The following is a 25,628-nucleotide window of genomic DNA, read 5'->3' as shown; positions in this document are numbered from 1 at the left end:
TAATACATCCTATACGGTTCTATTCACCGATACCCCAGGGAGTGTATAATACAAATAATGCTAATAATGCACCCAACTAATGACGTGATCAAAAGGGTGGGAATATAAGGGTGCCGTCATGTCTCATGAAAAAACACATTACCAGGTATGTAATACCGTTGTTTTTCCATCATACATGACGGCACCACGAGAGAGTTAGAGATTGTATTCTCTTTAGGGAGGGATCACTGCTTGTAACACTCTTCTCCCAAATGTGAGATCAGAGGTAGCAGATAGGTCTAGCCTATAATGTTTAAAAAATGTAGACGGAGAGGACCAAGTGGCCGCCTTACAGATTTGGTCGATGGTAGCATCTGCTCTCTCCGCCCACGACGTCGCCATGGCCCTCGTGGAGTGGGCTTTCAGACCCTGTGGAATAACCCTTCCTGCACTACTATACGCTAGAATAATGGCCTCTCTCACCCATCTAGCGATAGTCTGTTTTGAGGCTTTAAGGCCCTTCCTTGACCCCTGGAACGAAACAAATAAAACCCTCTGTTTCCTCCAGGATTTTGTACTCTCTAAATACTGTAGGATACATCTCCTGACATCTAGGCAATGGAGTCTCTCCTCTTTCTTGTTACTAGGATTGGGACAGAAAGAGGGTAGGGTTATATCCTGAGCCCTATGGAATCTCGATACCACTTTGGGGAGATATGCCGGATCTAATTTTAATACAACCCTATCGCCCATAATTTGTGTGTAAGGGGGGTCAGCTGACAACGCGTGTAAAGCCCCCACCCTACGGGCCGATGTAAGTGCCACTAACAAAGCTGTCTTTAATGTCAGTACTTTATCTGATGCTGAATTTAACGGCTCAAAGGGGCTTTCTGTCAAAGCTGTCAACACTAAATTTAGATCCCATGGTGAAGGAGTAGGGGATGGAACAGAGTCAGCTCTACTACAGGCTCGGATAAACCTCACCACCCACCTATTGCTTGCCAGGTCACAGTTGAATAAGGCTGCTAAGGCTGAAATGTGTACTTTGAGGGTACTAACAGCTAACCCCAGATCTAAGCCCTTTTGCAGGAACTCCAGTATTGCCACTATCGGGACCTCCCCTTCCCGTATTGGCCCTGAGCTGGACAGGAATTTCTTCCATATTCTCCCACAGATCTTGGTCGTTACTGGTTTTCTGCTACTGAGCAAGGTGGATATTAAACCAGCTGAGAACCCTTCTTTCTCTAACAACGACCGTTCAAATGCCAGGCTGTCAAATGTAGCCCGGAATTCTGCGGGTGGTTGAAGGGACCCTGTGTTAGAAGGTCCTGGTCTTCCAGGAGAACCCACGGGTCCGTCACTGACATCACTCTCAGCCAGTTAAACCATGGTCTTTTCGGCCAGAAGGGAGCTATTACAATCACTCTGGCCTTGTCCTCCCTGATCTTCCTCAGAACTGCTGGGATTAGACATATCGGTGGGAAGGCATACAGGAGGTCCTGACGTCCATTCTATGCTGAAGGCTTCTACTGCCAACGGCCTGTCTGCTGGGTTCAGGGAGCAGAACTTTTGAACTTTTTTGTTGGCTTTTGAGGCAAAGAGGTCTACACTGGGTCTTCCCCACATTTGCACTATCCGTTGAAAAATTGACTTTTTTAGGGACTATTCCCCTTGCCTCAAGTGGTTCCTGCTTAAAAAGTCTGCCTTTATATTGTCCACACCTCAAATATGCAGGGCCGATAATGAAAGGAAATGCCTTTCGGCTAGAGACATGAGTCTTCTGGTTATGTGCATCAGTGACAGAGAACGGGTGCCCCCCTGGTGGTTCACGTATGCGACTGCAGTTCGGTTGTCCGATAGGACTCTCACATGATGCCCTGTCAAGTGTGGAAGTAATCTCTCTAGCGTCTTTTCTATTGCTAGGAGTTCCCACTCGTTTGAGGATAGATTTTTCTCCTCTTGAGCCCAGGGATCTTGGACCCATAGTGTGTCTGAGTGAGCTCCCCACCCCCATGGACTGGCGTCCGTTGTGATTACTTTGGAGGCTGTGTATGTCCAGGGAACTCCTCATTTGTTTGATCTTTTCCTCTTTTTCCTCTGGGAGGCGACATTCCTGCGCCACGGAGTCTACCGTTATCCCTAGGAAATTCTGGACCATTGCTGGCTCTAGTTTGGATTTCTTGAGGTTTAGTTGCCATCATATTGTCTGTAGAGTGTCCATCACTATTCTGACCTGCTCCTGACGGTGAGAAAAGTTTTTCCCCACTATCAGGAAGTCGTCTAAGTAGGGTATTATCAGAGTGTCTTTTTCTCTGAGATGTGCTGTGACCTCTGCAATCAGCTTTGTAAATACCCGTGGGGCTGTTGCTATCCGACTCCGAGGAATCTCTTTGGGATGCTACTGAGGGGCTGGATCTGTCCCTAGATCTGGCATCTGTGTTGGCTGTCTGCAATGCTTTCACAGACCTACCGACCTCTGATTGGATCAGTGATCTTAAACTCTCTGTAAAGGAGGGTGTCTCCTCCGCTACCGTCTTGTTAATGCAATCCTGACACAGATTTTTATTCCAGGATGGTTTTAACGCTTTTTTGCATAAGGGACATTCCTTGTTTTTGGCTTTTGATTTATACTTTTTGGGGACCTCCTATACTCCACCCCCCAATGTATGTAAGAAAAAGAGGGGAGAGAGGGAGATAAGAGAAAAGAACAGACATTAGCGTGCTGAACTTTCTCGCAGTTCACTCACCACTCGGACGCTTTCAAAGTACGGGTACCGGATCCGGAGGTTGGCTGGTTTTCTCCGTGTCTCCCAATGAGACTAGGGACCCCTCCTTGGTATGGCGATCCGTCCGTACGCTGTCCGAGCGGCTTCTGCTGCTGCCACGGCGGGTCTGGCTCTTCTCACTTGAACGAGACCGCCTCTCCTGCACCTCTTGCTGTGGCATCAAATGTTCTGGTGAAAAGCTCTCCATCATACACACTAGCACGTAACAAGAGTAGTCACCCTCAACCTGGCCTGGTTTAGTGACACAGGGCAGCACTTCTGGCTCGTTTAAATAGATTCACTTCCTTTTTTTTTTTTTTTTAATGGATCACCTGGTTGATCCTGCCATTACTGGTCGCTTCAGTAGTCAGGTGCGTGTGCGCACCTGTCATGATTTGATTACCTGGCTGATCGTGCTTGCACCACTTCCAGTGCTCATAGATGCACCTGCCTCTGCCGGCCGCTAGCGCAACACCTGCTCTGTATAATCATGTCAGAGCGCGCACCTGGCAACCACTTCCGGTGCGCGCTATTAGAGCCACCATTTACCTGGTTGATCCTGCCATTACCGGCCGCCCAGCGCGACGCTTGCACAGTAAAATGATACCTGAGCGCGCACCCGGCAACCACTTCCGGTGCGCGCTCTCTCCAGGCCGCACAGCGCGACATCTATGCAGACTGTGTCAGAGCGCCGGTCTCCTCCTCTGGTCCCTGCTCGATCCCGGGTCCAGAGCCGGCGATGTGCTTCCCTGCTTTCAGCATCAGCTGAGCGCCGCATAGATACGCCCCCTCACTTCCGGTCGCGTGGTAGAGCACCGAGGAGAGCGTGTGCACAGCCTTACCCTCACCCCTGCAGCTCCATGATAGAGTTCACAGCCGTCAGCGTCCCAAAATGCTGCTCCCATACCTTTGCTTCACGTGGAGAAAAAACACCATGCTGTTCTTGCAGGTACCATCTGTCTTTGGGGAATGGGGAGGGTTGCTGTATGCTCAACAGGGAGTATCCCATACACCGAGGAGCCCTAAAATGCCCCGCACGATGTGCTTCACAGGCTGCATGGCCACCATTTAGTCAACAGGGAGGGGCACATTACTGTGGCCTCCGAGGACTTAACAGCAGGTAGAATTTTTTTGCGGGTACAGGGGGGTTACACTGCTGTGGCCTCCGAGGCCCAGTCTTCACCCGGGTGTTTGCCTCAAGGGCTGTGGCCATGCTTCGCTCAGGGGGGGCATGGAATACATGACCCCCGAGGCGACTACCGGTACCTGGTGACGGGTGCAGCAGACCAGCGCCTGCCCAAATCCATCCGACCCAGGCCTAGGCATCCTCTCCTGTCTTCATCAGAAGTCTTCTATCTTGAGGGTTCCCCGTCAAGGACAGGAAACCAACTGATGTGGATAGAGGAGCCGCCCCTTTTATCTTGAAGGTTTCCTGTCCTTGATGGGCGGATCCCCTCTCTCGTGGTGCCGTCATGTATGATGGAAAAATAATAAGAAAATGGAAGACATAGAAGACCACTAATAATCTCCCTCGATCTGGGGCTCCACGCAAGATCTCACCCGGTGGGGTCAAAATGATCACAAGAATGGTGAGCAAAAATCCCAGAACCACACGGGGGGGCCTAGTGAATGACCTGCATAGAGCTGGGACCACTGTAACAAAGGCTGCCATCAGTAACAAACTACGCCGTCAGGGATTCAGATCCTGCAGTGCCAGACGTGTCCCCCTGCTTAAGCCATTACATGTCCAAGCCCGTCTGAAGTTTGCTAGAGAGCATTTGGATTATCCAGAAGAGTACTGGGAGAATGTCATATAGTCTAATGAAATGAAACCAAAGTAAGTAGAACTGTTTGGTAGAAACAAAACTCGTGTTTGGAGTTGACAGAATGCGGAGTTGCATCCAAAGAACACCATACATACTGTGAAGCATGTGGGTGGCAACATCAAGCTTTGGGGCTGTTTCTCTGCAAAGGGACCAGGACGACTGATCAGTGTACATGAAAGAATGAATGTGGCCATGTATCGTGAGATTTTGAGTGCAAACCTCCTTCCATCAGCAAGGGCATTGAAGATGAAACGTGGATGGGTCTTTCAGCATGATAATGATCCCAAACACACCAGGACAACGAAGGAGTGGCTTCATAAAAAGCATATGAAGGTTCTGGAGTGGCCTAATCAGTCTCCAGATCTCAACCCCATAGAAATCCTTTGGAGGGAGTTGAAAGTCCGTGTTGCCCAGCGACAGGCCCAAAACATCACTGCTCTAGAGGAGATCTGCATGGAAAAATGGGCCAACATACAAACAACAGAGTGTGCCAACCTTGTGAAGACTTACAGAAAAGTTTGACCTCTGTCATTGCCAACAAAGGATATATAACAAAATATTAAGATTAACTTTTGTTAATGACCAAATACTTATTTTCCACCATAATTTGATAAATAAATCTTGGCAAATCAGACAAGGTGATTTTCTGGATTTGTTTTCTCAGTTTGACTCTCATAGTTGTGGTCTACCTATGATGTCAATTACAGGCCTCTCTCATCTTTTTAAGTGGGAGAACTTGAACAATTGGTGGCTGACTAAATACTTTTTTTTCCCCACTGTAATTGCCACCACATGACTCCAGGATTTCTTAGAGATTACCAGTAATAGCCAGGACAAACTGTGGTCATTGAAATACAAGCAGTATTATATTCTGGGCAATCAAATGAATGACTATCAATGTAAGGGCTCATACTCATCTGCGTCAGTAAAATGGATCCGATGTTGATCCAGGAAAGAAGGGCGAGTGTCATGCGAGTACAATGCAATTTTTCTCACATAGCATCCGTATGACATGCGTTTTTTCTCTGCAACTGTTATTCTACAATCATTTACAGGACCATTTACAGTGTTCTGTAAATGGTCTGTGTGCTGTCCATTTTTTCTCTCGCACTCATTGACTTTCATTGACGAGTCTCATCCGATATAAGGGTCCACTCGCAACATGCTTCCAGCACTAACTCATTGAATAACATTGGTACAGGTGCAATCAGATTTTTTATCAGATTGCACTAGTCCGATTTAAACACAGAGGAGTATGAACCCTAAAGGCCGTACTAAAAGCCACATACACACTTGACTGTTAGCTGTACCCGCCGGGAACGGCTGACAATCTATGAAGGTACCAGCCTAATGACCGTTGCTGAAGAGGTCGATTTGGCATGTTCGATTTTGGATTGTTGATGACATTGTTCTACTGGAGATGAGCCACTGGCCAACACGTCAGCCAAATGAGCACTCCTGTGTATGGGACAGGTGGCTGAAATGGACTGTTAGGATCTTTCCCATCATGTGACAGTATAACAAAGTAGATTGTTGATGAATTTAATGACTTCTTCATTATTTATTTGTCCATTACCTTGACCATCAAGGTTGAGTTGTTTGATCAGCAACATAGCATTTGTGAAAGCTGAAGTAGGCAATTCTGAATCATCAGTTCCAGTATCAGAGGACTGCGAGTAATCAGCCAAATCTTCATTCATCTGTGTAAGACAACATTCATTGTAATACAGAGCAGCAAGGTGGCTCAGTGGTTAGATTATGGCAGATTACAGAAGAGTTCGTTCCTGTATACAGGATTTTCTCCAACAACCAACTTGTGACTATTTTATAGTGGGTATGGAAAGTATTCAGACCACTTAAAATTTTTCACTCTGTTTCATTGCAGCCATTTGGCAAATTCAAAAAAGTTCATTTTTTTCACATTAATGTACACTCTGCACCCCATCTTGACTGAAAAAAACAGTAATGTAGAAATTTTTACAAATAAAAAAGAAAAACTGAAATATCACATGGTCATAAGTAATCAGACCCTTTTGCTCAGACATTCGTATTTAAGTCACATGCTGTCCATTTCCTTGTGATCCTCCTTGAGATGGTTCTACTCCTTCATTGGAGTCCAGCTGTGTTTAATTAAACTGATAGGACTTGATTTGGAAAGGCACACACCTGTCTATATAAGACCTCACAGCTCACAGTGCATGTTAGACAAAATGAGAATCATGAGGTCAAAGGAACTGGCCAAAGTGCTCAGAGACAGAATTGTGGCAAGGCACAGATCTGGCCAAGGTTACAACAGAATTTCTGCAGTACTCAAGGTTCCTAAGAGCACAGTGGCCTCCATATTCCTTAAATGGAAGAAGTTTGGGACCACCAGAAGTCTTCCTAGATCTGGCTGTCCAGCCAAACTGAGCAATCGTGGGAGAAGAGCCTTGGTGAGAGAGGTAAAGAAGAACCCCAAGATCACTGTGGCTGAGCTCCAGAGATGCAGTAGGGAGATACCACCAGTCGGGCCTTTATGGCAAGACATATGAAAGCCCGCATATAGTTTGATAAAAAACACATGAAGGACTCCCAGACTATGAGAAATAAGATTCTCTGGTCTGATGAGACGAAGATAGACCTTTTTGGTGATAATTCTAAGCGGTATGTGTGGAGAAAACCAGGCACTGCTCATCACCTGCCCAATACAATCCCAACAGTGAAACATGGTGGAGGCAGTATCATGCTATGGGGGTGTTTTCAGCTACAGGAACAGGATGACTGGCTGTCATTGAAGGAAACATGAATGCGGCCAAGATCAGAGATACCCTGGATGAAAACCTCTTCCAGAGTGCTCTGGACCTCAGACTTCGCCGAAGGTTCACCTTCCAACAAAACAATGACCCTAAGCACACAGATAAATAACCTGTGACCATTCTTGACTGGCCCAGCCAGAGCCCTGACCTAAACCCAATTGAGCATCTCTGGAGAGACCTGAAAATGGCTGTCCTCCAACGTTCACCATCCAACCTGAGGGAACTGGAAAGGATCTGCAAGGAAGAATGGCAGAGGATCCCCAAATCCAGGTGTGAAAAACTTGTTGCATCATTCCCAAGAAGACTCATGGCTCAAAAGGATGCTTCTACTCAATGCTGAGCAAAGGGTCTGAATACTTATGACCATGTGATATTTCAGTTTTTCTTTTTTATTAAATTTGCAAAAATTCCTACATTTCAGTTTTTTTCAGTCAAGATGGGGTGCAGAGTGTACATTACTGTGAAAAAAAGAAAGAATTTACCAAATGGCTGCAATGAAAAATTTAAAGGGGTCTGAATACTTTCCGTACCCACTATATAACACGTCACCCTGTCTCAGAATTGTAAATGGAGAAGATCACGAATAGACGAAAATGTCAGCTAATGCTATGCATACAAGTAGATGATAGTAATGCGTCTCACCATCTACGTCTGGTTCTGCATAAACTCAGTCACAAAATGTCATTCACCTTTTGTTTTCCTGTGCGTTTATTAGATGACCTGAAAGAAATATAACAAACAGCCAATTAATACAAGTCTTCTATGGGGAAAAATGGCAGTCGGTCACACATCAGATCACCATTGGCACACTTACATGTTATATGTTTGTTTCTACAGAGAAGGGAATGAGTAACTGCCAGATGCTAAATCTCTCATGCTCTACTCTGCACCTAACACTGAGGGGACTGTACAGCTGCCCCCAAAAACACTTGCGGATACGATCTTCTATGTAAATGTGTATGGCCTGCCTTACTGGGAGATTTCAGATGTCCACCAACAAGCATGTGACTAAGACAAGTAATATGGTCTAGAATAGATCATGGCTCTCTAAGGCCTCTTTCACACTTCCGTTTTTTGCCATCCGTCGCAATCCATTGTTTTGGTAAAAAAAACGGATCCTGCAAATGTGCCTGCAGGATGCGTTTTTTTGCCATAGACTTTTATTGACGACAGATTGCGACGGATGGCCACACGTGGCATCCGTCGTGCAACGGATGCGTCGTGTTTTTGCAGACCGTCGTGACGAAAATACGTTCAAGGGAACGTTTTTTTGTCTGTCGGATCCACCATTTCTGACCGCGCATGCGCGGCCGGAACTCCTTTCCTTTGACAGCTCTTTGGTCTTCACCATAGTGGAGTTTGGAGTCAGACTGTTTGAGGGTGTGCACAGGTGTCTTTTTATACTGATAACAAGTTTAAACAGGTGCCATTACTACAGGTAATGAGTGGAGGAAAGAGGAGACTCTTAAAGAAGAAGTTACAGGTCTGTGAGAGCCAGAAATCTTCATTGTTTGTTTCTGACCAAATACTTATTTTCCACCAGAATATGCAAATAAAATGATAAAAAAACAGACAATGTGATTTTCTTGATTTTTTTTTCTCAGTTTGTCTCCCATAGTTGAGGTCTACCTATGATGTAAATTACAGACGCCTCTCATCTTTTTAAGTGGTGGAACTTGCACTATTGCTGACTGACTAAATACTTTTTTGCCCCACTGTACATAAAATGTTCATTCATTAATTCTCATTAATGTAAGCAAAGATGACTTAAAGGGAATCTATCGCCTTAATCATGCTGCCCACATTCAGGCAGCAAGAATCAGAGCCTCGCTGAACAATTTCAGCAAGGTATATCCTTCTTTGAAAAGCCCCAGAGTTTCAAGAAAAACATAGGTTTGGCGGATGGCTGGGAGCCATAGCTGTAGATGAGACTAGACAGTCTCCACCCGGGGCCGCTCTGGGTGAGTGATATGTCTCTTGCATTGCACAAAACCTGTCAATCACCTCTTGCAGCAGCTCAGGGAAAAGCCATATGAGGGCGGCATTAGCCTAGTCTGGTCTCTGGGTCCCCATCCTAATCCTCAAACTATATGATCTCTGAAACTCTGAAGCGCTTCAAAACAAAAATATGCCTGGTTGCAATCGTGCATCCAGGCTCCAATTTTTGCTGACCCCAGTTTGGGAAGCATGAATCAGATTGGCTATCTCCGGGGATAATTGATTTTTTTTTTTTTATAACTTAAAATACATGTATTTGGGGCTAAAAACGATTTTTGCAATTGTGTTTGATTAAAAATGTAGCATTATAGGGGCGTGGCCTAGCAGCATGTGAGGAGGACGTGTGCTTGCAGAGCTCCTGCATGACCTAGTGAATTACTGCTGCTAAATCCCCACAGCACAGCCAGTAATTATCTGTGGAGAGGCCCTGGGGACTGGTGGAGGTCCTCGGGCCATCGAGGGAGCATTCCAGGCGTGCAACATGCCGAAAAAAGGTCAAAGGAGGATTACAGGAGAGATGGCCTCTGGTTCCCAAGATGGCGCTGCTGCTTCAGCACATGCTCTGGCAGATGCAGAGACTGATAGTGCAGCCAGAAACAGAGAAGTAGCGGCTCGTCTGCAGCGATTTGCCCGAGTGGAGGAATTGGAGAAGGAATCTCCCCATGCAGTTGGAAAAGATCCGGACACAGGAGGAGAAGGTACAGAGCGGGGGATGAGTGAAGAGGGGGAGGAGGAGACTGAAAGTGCTGGAGGGCAGAGGAACCAGGAGGCCCTGGCTAGCTGGGGAGAGCTGGTGGAACAAAATAAGAAGCAGCTCACAGCGCTGAAGCTGCAGGTTCCTGCTGAGCCCACTATAAAGGACGTGCTGGTGGCTGTTATGCAGTGTGGATCAGCTATTACTAATGTGCTCACTCAGTTGGGCTTTTTACAGGAATCAATGCAAAATGTAAAACATGATCTTCACACAGTTAAGGACAGAACTGGGCAATTGGAAAAAAGAGTTGGTGTGGTTGAAAATACAGTTTCTGCGTCTGCGCAGCACAATAAGGAGATCACGAAAGATATTGCTGCGATTTGGAACAAAACGGATGATTTGGAGAACAGGTCCAGGCGCAATAATGTTCGCATTGTCGGTGTGCCAGAACGATGCGAGGGCAAAAATCCTACTACTTTTATTGAGACCTGGATAAAGGAGAAAGTTGGACCGGCCACTCTGACTCACTTGTACGCGGTGGAGCGCGCTCATAGAATTCCGACCCGTCCCCCTCCCCCCGGCCATCCACCAAGACCTATTTTGGCCAAAATACTTCACTACAGAGACAGAGACAACATTCTTCGGTTTTCAAGAGATCACCCTGAACTAACTATTGATGGTTCTAGAGTTTCATTTTATCCGGATTTTTCGCCGACAGTGCAGAAAATGAGAGCAAAATTTGTTGACATTAAAAAACGGCTGAGGGCTCTTGGCCTGAAATACTCAATGATGTTCCCGGCTAAATTGCGGGTCGAGGCTGGGAATAAATCTCATTTTTTTCTGGACGCTATGGAGGCAGCTGATTGGTTGGATCTGAATGAACAACATTTAAGAAGAGAGATGGAAGACCGCAGTGGGGAAAAGTGAACTTTTAGACATTTTAAGTTGTCTCTGTGCTCAGATGGTCACATTGTGCTGTGGGGTGTTATCCTGTAAAATGTGATGGGCGAGATGGGAACTGAAACGCCTGGTGTTGGGGGTTTTATCTATACCAGAGTGGGATGAATCCAACACAATTTAAAGTTATGTTGGGATGGGTTGTTAGGAGGGTGGGAGGGAATGGGGGGGGTGTTAGGTCCTTTGATATGTGCACATATGTTAAAATAGGTTTGGCTAAGATTAACTGGATATTGTTTTGTATGACTGAAACTACTAGTTATGGGGGAAGTTAGGATTCTTAGTTGGAATGTTAGAGGGATGAAATCCCCAGTAAAAAGACAGGCAATTTTTTCTTTTATTGCGGATCATAAGCCAACGGTAATCTGTCTGCAGGAGACGCATCTTACCCGAGAGACACTCAATATTCTAGATAAGAGATGGATATTGGCGGGATATCACTCCACTTATTCCCAGTATTCCAGAGGGGTTAGTATACTAATTGGACGGGGTGCTCAGTTTTCATGTAATCAGGTGGTGGTGGACGAAGAGGGGCGGTTTGTTATTTTATGTTGTACCTTGTCTGCAGTTACAATGACACTCATATCTTTATATATTCCTCCGCCATATAGTAGTAAGATCATATATCAAATTCTTACTATTTTGAGAGGTTTTCCAGGGGTCCCATATTTAGTGGTGGGTGATTTCAATAACATTTTAGATGCCCATTGGGATAGAGGTAATCACGCACCTATAAAACCGGAAGGTAATTGCACACCATTTGGGGCGCTCCTGCGAGAACTAGCTTTAACTGATCTGTGGAGATGCAGGAATCCCGAGGTGTATCAGTATTCATGTTTTTCTCCTACTTTTACTTCTCTATCTCGTATCGATCTGGCCTTGGGGGATGGTCTCATGCTGGGGAAAATTAAAAATGTTGAATATTTGCCAAGGACAGTGTCGGACCATTCACCCCTGTCCATTGTGATCAAGGGGGATGACGTGGTGTCACGGGGTAGGCCTTTGTGGCGCTTAAATCCATTTTGGTTGCAGCTAGTGGATAAGACAGATATGTTCACCTCGGAATTACAGGAATTCCTTCAGTTTAATGAGAACTCAGCCTCTAGTCTGGTGGTGTGGGAGACTCTGAAGGCATACTTGCGTGGTATGTTTATTCGCGAGATTTCAAAGATTAAGTCTAGTTCAAGACAAAAATCTAAACTTGTACTTCAGGAGTTGGAGGCTGCAGAGGGGGCTTTCTCAATGCAGGTCACCCCTAACACACAGAGGAGACTTAGGGATGCTCAGTCACGAGTGACCAAAATGACTCTAGAGGCGGCCGCGCAGAAACGTATGTTCCAATCAACCCAATTCTTTGAAAGTGCAGAGAGTGTGGGGCACCTACTCTCGGTTATAACGTCAGCACAAAAAGGGTCCTCGTTCATACCTGGGCTCAGTGGTGGGGATGGGACACTTATTACGGATTCACCGGGAATTCTAAGGATTTTGAGGGCCTTTTACACTAACTTGTATTCCTCTCATTTTGGGGCTTCCACGGAAGAGCTTGCGGACTTTTTAGAAGCCGCCAGGCTCCCGCAACTTTCTGATGCGGATAGAGCTTTGTTAGATGAACCTTTGGGTTTAGATGAGCTTGAAGAGGCTCTGAACACTATTTCTAATAACAAATCACCGGGGGTGGATGGCATACCAGTGGAGGTCTATAAAAAATATAAGTCGGTTCTACTCCCAATATTATTGACTACACTTAATGATAGCCTCGGGCTTGGGGTCCTTCCGCCTTCTATGCGGGAAGCTATTATTACTGTCTTACCAAAAAAAGATAGGGATCCTACCCTCCCGGCCTCGTATAGACCAATTTCCCTTCTGACAGTAGATATTAAGCTATTAGCAAAGGTGTTGGCCATTCGTCTTTCAAAAGTCGTGGAATCTCTAATACACTCGGATCAGACGGGATTCATGCCTCATAAGTCAACGGCCCTAAATGTTAGAAGACTATATCTCAATATGCAAGTGGGGGCAGACAATGTGGGGAGGAGGGCAGTTCTGTCCCTTGATGCCGCTAAGGCGTTTGACAGCGTGGAATGGAAATACCTGTTTGCTACGCTTCAGTGCATGGGTTTTGGTCCAGGCTTTATTGGTTGGATTAAGCTTTTGTACTCAGAACCGTCAGCAAGAATACGAGCAAATGGACTGCTGTCTGAGTCCTTCAATCTGTATAGGGGTACGAGGCAAGGTTGTCCTCTGTCTCCGCTGCTTTTCGCCCTGGCGGTGGAGCCTTTGGCTTCAAGGATAAGGCTTAGCCCAGAAATTGAAGGGTTTAGATACGGGACATTAGAGGAGAAAGTGGCTCTCTACGCCGATGACATTCTCCTGTTTTTGGCTGACTCTGACGAATCGCTCAATGGCGTAATGTCACTTTTTGCTGCGTTTGGGGCTATATCGGGTTTGGCCATAAATTGGGAAAAGTCTGCTATTTTACCATTAGACCCAACTGTGGTTAGAGCTCCACAGGTGCCAGTAGTGTCATGTTTTAAATACCTGGGTATTAATATATCAAACAACATATTAGCTTATGAACACTTAAATCTTTCCCCACTTGTGGCTAGGATTAAACAGAAGATTAAGGCCTGGGCTAAGTTACATTTGTCAATAGTTGGGAGAGTGAACCTGTTGAAAATGGTGATTATGCCTCAGCTTTTATATGTTCTTCATAACTCCCCAATTTGGCTTCCCCAAAATAGGTTCTTTAAAATTAATGCACTGTTTAGGGAACTTATATGGTTGAAAAAGGGTGCGAGAATTAAGTTAGAGCACTTACAAAGGAGTAAGGAGGAAGGAGGGTTGGCATTGCCTAACCCTTGGCTATATTTTTTATCTTCCCAGTGTCAACATCTGGCAAGTAGAGTGGAGGACACATCTGTGGAAATAGGGGGAGGTCGAGGGATTCTTCAGTTTCTCGGGGGTCGGGGTCCCCTATTGTCTAAGTTAGAGGCAAATAAATTTAAACCGTGGGTGTCTAAATTTCCGACGGTAATGCTTATGGTCAAAGTGTGGGGTAAAATTAAAAGTTTAAGGGGAATTACTGGGTTCACAAGGTATACCCCTATATGGGATAATCCATATCTGCCGCAATTGAGGACACTGAAGGGGTTTGCGCAATGGCGACGAGTGGGTATCTGGTGGCTCTCACAGCTGATAGATGGGGGTGTCTTTAAATCATTTGAGGACTTACGAAGGGAGTTCTCACTTCAGCATTCTATGTTTTATCAGTATTTACAAGTAAGACACGCTTATATAATGCAGACTCATATACACCCTATTATTATACATCATGATACTGTTATTAATAGGCTCGGTTTACAGGCATCTACAAGGGGACTAATTTCATTCGTGTACGGGGAGCTCCTCTCGAGGGCGCTATTAGGTCACCCGATGACTGCATTGGCGAAATGGGAACATCAAGTGGGGGGGATTTCGGTAGATCAATGGGAGTCAATAATGCAAATGATCCCTAAGTTGTCTCTCAGTGAGCCTAACCGTCTGTCTCAACTATATATCCTTTATAGGGTTTATAGGACTCCTAAGTGGCTGTTTGATTTAGGTCTAAGGCCAAATTCAAAATGTCCCAAGTGTACGCTCGATAATGCAGATATCCTACATATGTTCTGGACGTGTCCCTGTATACAAATATTCTGGATTATGGTTCTCAACTTAATATATATGGCCACAGAGCAGGATATTCCCAGAGATCCTATTGTCTGTGTGCTTGGATATGTTGAGGAGGCGGGAGGAGATGATCATTCACAAATAGCTGTTGCCAGAATGCTTTTTACTGCTAGAAAATTAATAGCATATCACTGGATCTCAGATAAAGTTCCCACGAGGAAGGAGTATGTAAATAAGCTAAACCTCATACTATGCAGAGAGAAGGCCATTTATCTTAAACGGGGTAGACCGGCAGTGTTTGAGAAAATTTGGGCAGGATGGTTGAATGTTCCAGGCTTACCGTCTGTAAGTTTATTCTCGTGATACCATGTTTATATCACCCTGAAAGTGATTTAGTTGTACTCCATGACTGGTGCCTTGGGATATGTGCCTTATCTATGTCTGTATTTTTCTTGTGATATATTTTATCATTGGACCAGGGTTGGGGGGGGGGGGGGGAGTTGTTGGGAATGGGAAAAGACTGTGGGGTATTTTGGAAAAAATTCTGTTATGTTCTGAAAACTTTAATAAAAAATATCTGATTTAAAAAAAAAAATGTAGCATGATTTTCATTTCACAGACGCTTTGATTCCCTGCACATTCAACTTTAATATGGTCTGTTGTGATCATCAATCAGCTGAGAGGAGCTCAGAAAAAAAGGACAATAAAATTGTTAGGAACTCTACAATTGGACTGTAAGAATAAGCTCACTGTTAGATTCTCAGTTAACTCATTCTGCAGCTTGCAATGTGCAGTTGAAAATAGAGGCTAATGGTACAAAATTTTTAACGAAATCCATTTACAAAAATTAATTTAATCCAAAAATGCATGCATTCAACTAAAAAATAAAAATTGGCCTCAAAAATAGACAAACCATTTTAAACATCAAATAGAGGAATCCTTAACAGGGTTATCTAGTACTTTTTTTTTTTTTTTTTTACTACGGGCAGAAAAATGAACAGGCTGGTAAGTTACTGCCGAACTGCCTGGCCACAGGCCGCTCCTTCCAGCGATCCAGCTGCTACCGCTGATGTCACATCAATGGAACAGGTCTCTTCCGCTCTGCTCTGTTGATGGGGCGTAACTGCCGACATCATGCTGATTGAAAGACATATCCCTGCTGCCTAACTTCGGGGAGACGGCTGTAAATTACCATGACGTTGGTAGTCAAGCTCTGTCAACAAAGCAGTCCAGAACAGGATGACGGCTCTGTGCCGGGTAGAAGAATAAGGTAGTTAGCACCTATTTTTTTTTTTACTTTGGACCTAAAAACTAATATAGTCCTAATAAACCCTTTAAGGAAAATAAATAAGATGATATGGGCTCTTTTTGATACAATATATTACACAACAAAAACTAAGAATCCTATGTTACATCCAATATCGGCACAAACTTCCTAAAAGTTGGAAGTGACGATTCTTGGAAACCTATGAGAAATATACAGTCAGGCCAGGTTGCTTTTCTAAAGGAATAAATGATCTTAAGTATCAACATTAATGATGAAGACAGCAGATATAGATGTCATCTTATTTCATACCTCCCATCCTCCTGAGAAATTTCACTTAGACTACTGTCATCAAAACCATCAACCATGCTGCCATTCACTACACGCTTTTCTTTTTTAGGAGAGGTTTGGCTGGACGCAGACTTTTCCACTTCCTTATTCCTTAAAGAAATAAATGAGATGCTCAGTAAACTGATTACAGAACAAATCAGACAAGTTGCTAAAGAAAACAGAAAAAAAACAAGCAATTAACAAGTTATTTCAATAACACTGTGATTTAAGAAAAATAAATAAAAAATAAATAGGCTCACATATTTGGGGTTTCATCAGACAGTCTTACAAAAACAGTAATAACCTAAAAAAAAAATCCAACAACCCATAAACAGATGAAACCAATATAACCTATTTCATGTCCTGGAGAATTTGTGGAAAGTTAGTGACTTGCACCAAATTTATAAAAAAAAGGCACACGCCTGTCTAAAATATGGTGGGAGAGTTATCTTTTTCTACCTTTTTAAATGTAGTTTTTGCACACAAAAAAAAAAAAAACAACATTTACATGAAAACAGGGATTTTTCATACCTAAAACTAGCATAAACCGATTATTAAACGTGGGCTGTAGTATCAATTTAGTTAAAAAGCCAAGACATCTTGTAATCAGTGGCAACTGTTTGCTTCCATTCGCTCCACTAATAGTAACATGGTGTAATATCACTTTACTTACCCCTTTTGTGAGCCGGCTTTAGAGTTTTGAATAATCGTTTCAACTAGTAAACCAGATTTGTTGCCACTTTTAATCTTCTCCGACTCCACGTCTGAACTTAGATTAGCCGCCTGTTCTTGCACAACCTACACAAAAGTAAGAGCGAACAGTTAACTCTACGGACTTCCACATGCATGCAGAAAAGGGTGAATAGAAGTGAGGAACGCACAGCAAACCGCACAACAATGGATTTAATATTCATGAGATTAATGAAAATGATCACACAACAGAAGCCGATTAATGAAAGGCGAAAACAAATATGGATCATGAGGAGCACACACTGGAGATGGAAGAGTAATCGAAGCACACACCACAGCAAAAGGACAGTGCAATGAAAATCCGATTATCTAGAATGACAGATACATTGAAGGGAAGATGGCACCCAAAGTTCACATTGTAGCCTCCAATGAAACCTTCTTCTACAGGACAAGAGAAGGAAACATTAAAGTCCATTTATTGTTCAGAGAGAAGCAGAGACATAGGGTCTGAAGACTGCAAACCTCTACCTCTTTCTGGAGTTGTTCTCGCTCTCTGGTCAAATTCAGGAATACCATTTGTAGCATTCCTACCTCGTTCTTAAATCTTCTCATCTCTTGATCCAGTTGTGTGTCTAGATTCCTGCTAGGATCTTCACCTTCCACATTACTATTCTGATGCTGGCTTTCGCTTGTAAAGTGGTGTGGTGCGCCATCATACTTCCGCACATTTCTTTCAGCATGCTTATTACCTGATATTTCAGCTCTTGGATTTGAAATATTGTTCATTATTTTTTTTGACACCAATGACAAGTTATTTCCCAAATGCCTCTGTGTCAGAGGAATGGGATCACTGGATGAGTGATAGTCTTTTACTACTAAAGGACCAGGCACCTTCTGAACAGAGTCATGGTCCTGAGCTTTGCCCTGATGCTTGACGGAATAATTGGTTTCTGATACTTTACACTCCCGGTTCACAGCCAATGAAGAAGTTACTATGCAGTTTGGGTTTTTAAGATCAGCAGCTAATGGAAGTTTTTCAGAGGATGATGCAAGCTTTTCCTCCGCCTTATCATTGCCGCCATTATCCAGTCTATACAAGCCGCGCTCTTGGCTTTTAGTCATCTTTGCAGAACTCTTTTTCTTATTACACATTTCCCCAAATTTTTCCTTCAGCTCGGCAGTAATGTCCTTAAAATGAGATTTAACATCCTTTTTCTCTTTGTCAACCCACAGTTTTTCATATTTTTCCTCCCAGGGCAGATCAGATTCAGAGGAAGAGTCCTTATTGTCGAGAATGTTTGCTAATGGTCGACTTGGCGGCTGTTGTGAGATCACTTCATTAGTATCATTTACAATATCAGCTTTTCTCAGGTTCAACTTCATTACCATTTGCTCAGTCTCCATTTTACATAGAAATACAAAACAGATTTAAGCAGGTAATGCAAAAGCTACAAAACACTAGATTTAGGCAAAACACTAACACAGTCAACAAAAAGTGACTTAACATCAAAATAACGATGAAAAAAAATTAAAAAAGTATAATAGTACTAATATAATTACATATGCAAATCAACGGGATAGGCTTTTTATAGGAATGCATACTCCAGAGATTTGTAGGACCTTGTCCATTGGACACATCAGTAAACTTTGGCCACTGGAATGGAGCCCTGAGAACCAGCTCTTAGGCTTCTTTCACACTTTAGTTGTTTGGAGTCAGTCTGCTCCGACATCGTAACGGATTGACGGAAATTGTTGAGAAAACGGTTCTAACGGATCCGTTTTTTTGAGGGATCCGTTACACAGATGCGTAAAAAAAAAAGAATCCGTTAGAACCGTTGCGACCATTTTTTACAACCGTTGGAACCGTTTTTTGACGGATCCGTTTTTAAAAACAGAGGATCTCAATGTGGTTGGCTAATTCAAAGTTCTTGTAAATGTGACTGGCTACTGGAAACTACTGGGAAACTATATACAGTGTATTTACACCACATCTTTGAAAGGTTGTAGAGAAAGTAGCAAAGATGGAAGGGGTGCTGGCGAATATTGTGAAGATATGTGCAGATTTCACTTTTGAGGCTAATCGGTTGGCAGTCATCGTTCGGGACAAGGAGGAAGAAAGACTGCGCATCCTGCGGCAGCGGCGGAAGAGAAGGCTGTGGATCCATCCTATCACAGCCCAACGCATGACCCGTGGCATTTATTCCACACTGTATATTGAATTGAGGGAAAATCCTCAAAAATTCTTCAGCTATGAGCGCATGAAAGCGGAAAATTTTGAAATTTTGTTGGGCCATGTTGGAGAATCAATACGGAGACAAGACACCCAGTCGCGCTTCTCCATATCACCAGCAGAGCGTCTGATGGTGACTATTCGGTAAGTTATTCTTTTTTTAATGATTCTAATTCATCAGACTTATAACTGTAATGTTGTTTTTTGAAGTTTTTATTAATTATTGTCTTTTCCTTTTGTTAACAGATTCCTTGCAGAATCGTTTTCATTCCTACATTTCCAGTACAGGCTTGGGATATTCACAAACTCAGGGATCATCAGAGAGACCTGCCGGGCATTGTGGGATTGCTTACAGGCGGAATACATTCCAGAGCCATCACAGGAGAGGTGGCTGGAGATTGCCCACAATTTTGAAGAAATATGCCAGTTCCCAAATTGTGTGGGAGCAGTCGATGGCAAGCATATAAGGATTGTCAAACCTTATGGCTCTGGATCTGAATTTTACAATTACAAAAAGTAATTTTCAATTGTATTGATGGCCATAGCCGACGCACAGTGCAAATTTATCGCTGTGGATATCGGTGCGTATGGACGCGCAAATGACTTCCAGATTTTTAAAACTTCACCAATGGGATGTCGTTTGTATGGAGAGACATTTCACTTTCCACCGCCTAGACCACTCCCTGGAACCACCGGTCCACCATTGCCATTTGTGTGCATGGGAGATGAAGCCTTCCAGCTTTCACCACACTTGATAAAACCCTATGGAAGTAGTGGACTGACCCAGAGGAAGAAAATTTTTAATTATCGGTTAACCAGAGAACGAAGAGTTGTGGAATGTGCCTTTGCTAAATGGAGAGTCCTGCTAACTGCAATTAAACTGCAGCCTGAGACTGTTGATGATGTGGGTGAAGGCTTGTGTGGTACTTCACAATTTTGTATTATCCAAAGAACATGTTGCCATGGAGGAAAATATGTCAGAAACCACCTTGCGGGATTACCACAACACAAGTTTTCGCAGTCCAGTGGCAGTCTCCAGAATGCGGGACAATTTTGCAGACTACTTCATGTCTCCTCAAGGATCAGTTGACTGGCAGTACGAAATGGTGTAAAATGTGTGATTTTTTTCACACTTGTAAATCTACCATGTTTTTTGTTTTGTAACAAAACCTTTGGACTTTTACCTTGCAGTATTGTATGTTTTGTACCGGTACCCCTTTACACATTTTCTACTATTACTTTTACCATAAGCTTGGTGGTTGTTATACAGTTTAACCCCTCTGTGACCTTTGACGTACTATCCCGTCGAGGTGACCTGGGCCTATCTGACCCTCGACGGGATAGTACGTCATAGCCGATCGGCCGCGCTCACGGGGGGAGCGCGGCCGATCGCGGCCGGGTGTCAGCTGCATATCGCAGCTGACATCCGGCACTATGTGCCAGGAGCGGTCACGGACCGCCCCCGGCACACCGCGATCAAACATGATCGCGGTGTACCGGCGGTATAGGGAAGCATCGCGCAGGGAGGGGGCTCCCTGCGGGCTTCCCTGAGACCCCCGGAGCAACGCGATGTGATCGCGTTGCTCTGAGGGTCTCCTACCTCCCTCCTCGCCGCAGGTCTCGGATCCAAGATGGCCGCGGCATCCGGGTCCTGCAGGGAGGGAGGTGGCTTACCGAGTGTCTGCTCAGAGCAGACACTTGGTAAGCCTGCAGCCCTGCACAGCAGATCACAGATCTGGCAGAGTGCTGTGCACACTGCCAGATCAATGATCTGTGATGTCCCCCCCTGGGACAAAGTAAAAAAGTTAAAAAAAAATTCCCCACATGTGTGTAAAAAAAAAATAAAAAAAATATCCTAAATAAAGAAAAAAAAAAAAAAATTATTCCCATAAATACATTTCTTTAGCTAAATAAAATAAAAAAAACAATAAAAGTACACATATTTAGTATCGCCGCGTCCGTAACGACCCAACCTATAAAACTGCCCCACTAGTTAACCCCTTCAGTAAACACCGTAAGAAAAAAAAAACGAGGCAAAAAACAACGCTTTATTACCATACTGCCGAACAAAAAGTGGAATAACACGCGATCAAAAAGACTGATATAAATAACCATGGTACCACTGAAAACGTCATCTTGTCCCGCAAAAAAAGAGCCGCAATACAGCATCATCAGCAAAAAAATAAAAAAGTTATAGTCCTGAGAATAAAGCGATACCAAAATAATTATTTTTTTCTATAAAATAGTTTTTATCGTATAAAAGCGCCAAAACATAAAAAAATGATATAAATGAGATATCGCTGTAATCGTACTGACCCGACGAATAAAACTGCTTTATCAATTTTACCAAACGCGGAACGGTATAAACGCCTCCCCCAAAATAAATTCATGAATAGCTGGTTTTTGATCACTCTGCCTCACAAAAATCGGAATAAAAAGCGATCAAAAAATGTCACGTGTCCGAAAATGTTACCAATAAAAACGTCAACGCGTCCCGCAAAAAAACAAGATCTCACATAACTCTGTGGACTCAAATATGGAAAAATTACAGCTCTCAAAATGTGGTAACGCAAAAAATATTTTTTGCAATGAAAAGCGTCTTTCAGTGTGTGACAGCTGCCAATCATAAAAATCTGCTAAATAACCCACTATAAAAGTAAATCAAACCCCCCTTCATCACCCCCTTAGTTAGGGAAAAATAAAAAAATTAAAAAATGTATTTATTTCCATTTTCCCATTAGGGTTAGGGTTAGGGCTAGAGTTAGGACTAGAGTTAGGGCTAGGGTTAGGGTTAGGGCAAGGGTTAGGGCTAGGGTTAGGGCTAGGGTTGGGGCTAGGGTTAGGGCTAGAGTTAGGACTAGAGTTAGGGCTAGGGTTAGGGTTAGGGCAAGGGTTAGGACTAGGGTTAGGGCTAGGGTTGGGGCTAGGGTTAGGGCTAGGGTTGGGGATAGGGTTAGGGCTAGGGTTAGGGCTAGGGTTAGGGCTAGTGTTACGGCTAGTGTTAGGGCTAGTGATAGGGCTAGGGTTATTGCTAGGGTTAGGGCTAGGGTTAGGGTTAGGGTTGGGGCTAGGGTTGGAGCTACAGTTAGGGTTGGGGCTAAAGATAGGGTTAGGATTACATTTACGGTTGGGAATAGGGTTGGGTGTGTCTGGGTTAGAGGAGTGGTTAGGGTTACCGTTGGGATTAGGGTTAGGGATGTGTTTGGATTAGGGTTTCAGTTATAATTGGGGGGTTTCCACTGTTTAGGCACATCAGGGGCTCTCCAAACGGGACATGGCATCCGATCTGAATTCCAGCCAATTCTGCGTTGAAAAAGGAAAACAGTGCTCCTTCCCTTCAGAGCTCTCCCGTGTGCCCAAACAGGGGTTTACCCCAACATATGGGGTATCAGCGTACTCAGGACAAATTGGACATCATCTTTTGGGGTCCAATTTCTCCTGCTACCCTTGGGAAAATACAAAACTGGGGGCCAAAAAATAAGTTTTGTGGGAAAAAAAAGATTTTGTATTTTCACGGCTCTGCGTTGTAAACTGTAGTGAAACACTTGGGGGTTCAAAGTTCTCACAACACATCTAGATAAGTTCCTTGGGGGGTCTAGTTTCCGATATGGGGTCACTTGTGGGGGGTTTGTACTGTTTGGGTACATCAGGGGCTCTGCAAATGCAACATGACGCCTGCAGACCAATCCATTTAAGTCTGCATTCCAAATGACGCTCCTTCCCTTCCGAGCTCTGTCATGCGCCCAAACAGTGGTTCCCCCCACATATGGGGTATCAGCGTACTCAGGACAAATTGAACAACAAAGTTTGGGGTCCAATTTATCCTGATACCCTTGTGAAAATACAAAACTGGGGGCTAAAAATCATTTTTGTGAAAAAAAAAAAGGAATTTTTATTTTCACGGCTCTGCGTTATAAACTGTAGTGAAACACTTGGGGGTTCAAAGCTATCAAAACACATCTAGATAAGTTCCTTAGGGGGTCTACTTTCCAAAATGGTGTCACTTGTGGGGGTTTTTAATGTTTAGGCACATCAGGGGCTCTCCAAACGCAACATGGCATCCCATCTTAATTCCAGTCAATTTTGCATTGAAAAGTAAAATAGCGCTCCTTCCCTTCCGAGCTCTGCTATGCGCCCAAACAGTGGTTTACCCCCACATATGGGGTATCGTCGTACTCAGGACAAATTGCTCAACAACTTTTGTGGTCTAATTTCTTCTCTTACCCTTGGGGAAATAAAAAAATGGGGGCGAAAAGATCATTTTTGTGAAAAAATATGATTTTTATTTTTACGGCTCTGCATTATAAACTTCTGTGAAGCACTTGTTGGGTCAAAGTGCTCAACACACATCTAGATAAGTTCCTTAAGGGGTCTACTTTCCAAAATGGTGTCACTTGTGGGGTTTTTTAATGTTTAGGCACATCAGGGGCTCTCCAAACGCAACATGGCATCCCATCTTAATTCCAGTCAATTTTGCATTGAAAAGTAAAATAGCGCTCCTTCCCTTCCGAGCTCTGCTATGTGCCCAAACAGTGGTTTATCCCCACATATGGGGTATCGTCGTACTCAGGACAAATTGCACAACAACTTTTGTGGTCTAATTTCTTCTCTTACCCTTGGGGAAATAAAAAAATGGGGGCGAAAAGATCATTTTTGTGAAAAAATATGATTTTTATTTTTACGGCTCTGCATTATAAACTTCTGTGAAGCACTTGTTGGGTCAAAGTGCTCAACACACATCTAGATAAGATCCTTAGGGGGTCTACTTTCCAAAATGGTGTCACTTGTGGGGGGTTTCAATGTTTACGCACATCAGGGGCTCTCCAAATGCAACATGGCGTCCCATCTCAATTCCAGTCAATTTTGCATTGAAAAGTCAAATGGCGCTCCTTTCCTTCCGAGCTCTGCCCTGCGCCCAAACAATGGTTTACACCCACATATGGGGTATCAGCGTACTCAGGACGAATTGTACAACAAATTTTGGGGTCTATTTTCTCCTGTTACCCTTGGTAAAATAAAACAAATTGGAGCTGAAACAAATTTTGAGTGAAAAAAAGTTAAATGTTTAATTTTATTTAAACATTCCAAAAATTCCTGTGAAACACCTGAAGGGTTAATAAACTTCTTGAAAGTGGTTTTGAGTACCTTGAGGGGTGCAGTTTTTAGAATGGTGTCACACTTGGGTATTTTCTATCATATAGACCCCTCAAAATGACTTCAAATGAGATGTGGTCCCTAAAAAAAAATGGTGTTGTAAAAATGAGAAATTGCTGGTCAACTTTTAACCCTTATAACTCCGTCACCCAAAAAAATTTTGGTTCCAAAATTGTGCTGATGTAAAGTAGACATGTGGGAAATGTTACTTATTAAGTATTTTGCATGACATATGTCTGTGATTTAAGGGCATAAAAATTCAAAGTTGGAAAATTGCGAAATTTTCAAAATTTTCGCCAAATATTCGTTTTTTTCACAAATAAACGCAAGTTATATCGAAGAAATTTTACCACTATCATGAAGTACAATATGTCACGAGAAAACAATGTCAGAATCGCCAAGATCCGTTGAAGCGTTCCAGAGTTATAACCTCATAAAGGGACAGTGGTCAGAATTGTAAAAATTGGCCCGGTCATTAACGTGCAAACCACCCTTGGGGGTGAAGGGGTTAAAAAAAAAAAAAAAAAAAAAAAAAAAAAAAAGGAAAGACAATAAAATTGTTTTTAAACCAAAAACAGGAGTTTTGGTTGCTTACCGTAAAATCTGTTTCTCGGAGCCTCCATTGGGGGACACAGGAACCATGGGTGTATGCTGCTGCCACTAGGAGGCTGACACTATGCACACAAAAAAGCTAGCTCCTCCTCTGCAGTGTACACCCCACCGACTGGCATTATACTCTTCAGTTAGTGAGAAAGCAGTAGGAGAAAAACAGTAAGGTTGAAAAACAACCACAAACATGAGAACTGTAAACATGAGAACAGTCATAGAACACAAAACAGCGAAAACTAACACAGGAGGGAGCTGTCCCCCCCAATGGAGGCTCCGAGAAACAGATTTTACGGTAAGCAACCAAAAATCCTGTTTTCTCTATTGCCTCCCATTGGGGGACACAGGAACCATGGGACGTCCCAAAGCAGTCCCTGGGGTGGGAAAAACAAACTTCCATCAGGTCAGAGGACTCACCACTGCCGCCTGTAAGATCCTTCTGCCTAGGCTGGCGTCCGCCGAAGCGTAGGTATGGACCTTGTAAAATTTGGCGAACGTGTGGATGGAAGACCAGGTTGCCGCTTTGCATAGCTGTAGGGCAGAAGCCCTGTGGTGTACCGCCCAGGAGGCGTCCGTCGTCACCACCTGCCAGTGAACTGGAAGGAAGGACCTGCCCTGGGAGATGAGAGGTGACGTCAGCCACCAGTTGGGGGACCGTTTGACCCGGGGAGAGA

The 25,628-nt window shown here is 43.8% G+C and overlaps 1 protein-coding gene across 8 annotated transcripts in view; it reads right to left on the bottom strand.

Annotated features, from left to right (window-relative positions):
* The window catches only part of ANKRD26 (ankyrin repeat domain containing 26), a 154,984-nt gene that overhangs the window by 53,113 nt on the left and 76,243 nt on the right, over positions 1-25,628 (bottom strand). For 3 of the 8 annotated variants that reach the window (XM_077264993.1, XM_077264990.1, XM_077264994.1), the window contains 5 exons: positions 17,493-18,362; positions 16,948-17,072; positions 16,257-16,385; positions 8,055-8,085; positions 6,147-6,270 (listed from right to left, as the gene is read on the bottom strand). In XM_077264993.1, coding sequence (XP_077121108.1) covers positions 6,147-6,270; positions 8,055-8,085; positions 16,257-16,385; positions 16,948-17,072; positions 17,493-18,362 — 1,279 coding nt within the window. The remainder of the gene's footprint in view (positions 1-6,146; positions 6,271-8,054; positions 8,086-16,256; positions 16,386-16,947; positions 17,073-17,492; positions 18,363-25,628) is intronic. The other 5 variants (XM_077264997.1, XM_077264998.1, XM_077264996.1 and 2 more) reach the window with 2 other exon arrangements.

The sequence above is a fragment of the Ranitomeya variabilis genome, chromosome 5 (genome assembly GCF_051348905.1).
Source record: "Ranitomeya variabilis isolate aRanVar5 chromosome 5, aRanVar5.hap1, whole genome shotgun sequence".
Lineage (NCBI taxonomy): Eukaryota > Metazoa > Chordata > Amphibia > Anura > Dendrobatidae > Ranitomeya > Ranitomeya variabilis.
Note: the sequence above shows the minus strand (reverse complement) of the source record. Positions and strands in the feature narration are given on the sequence as shown.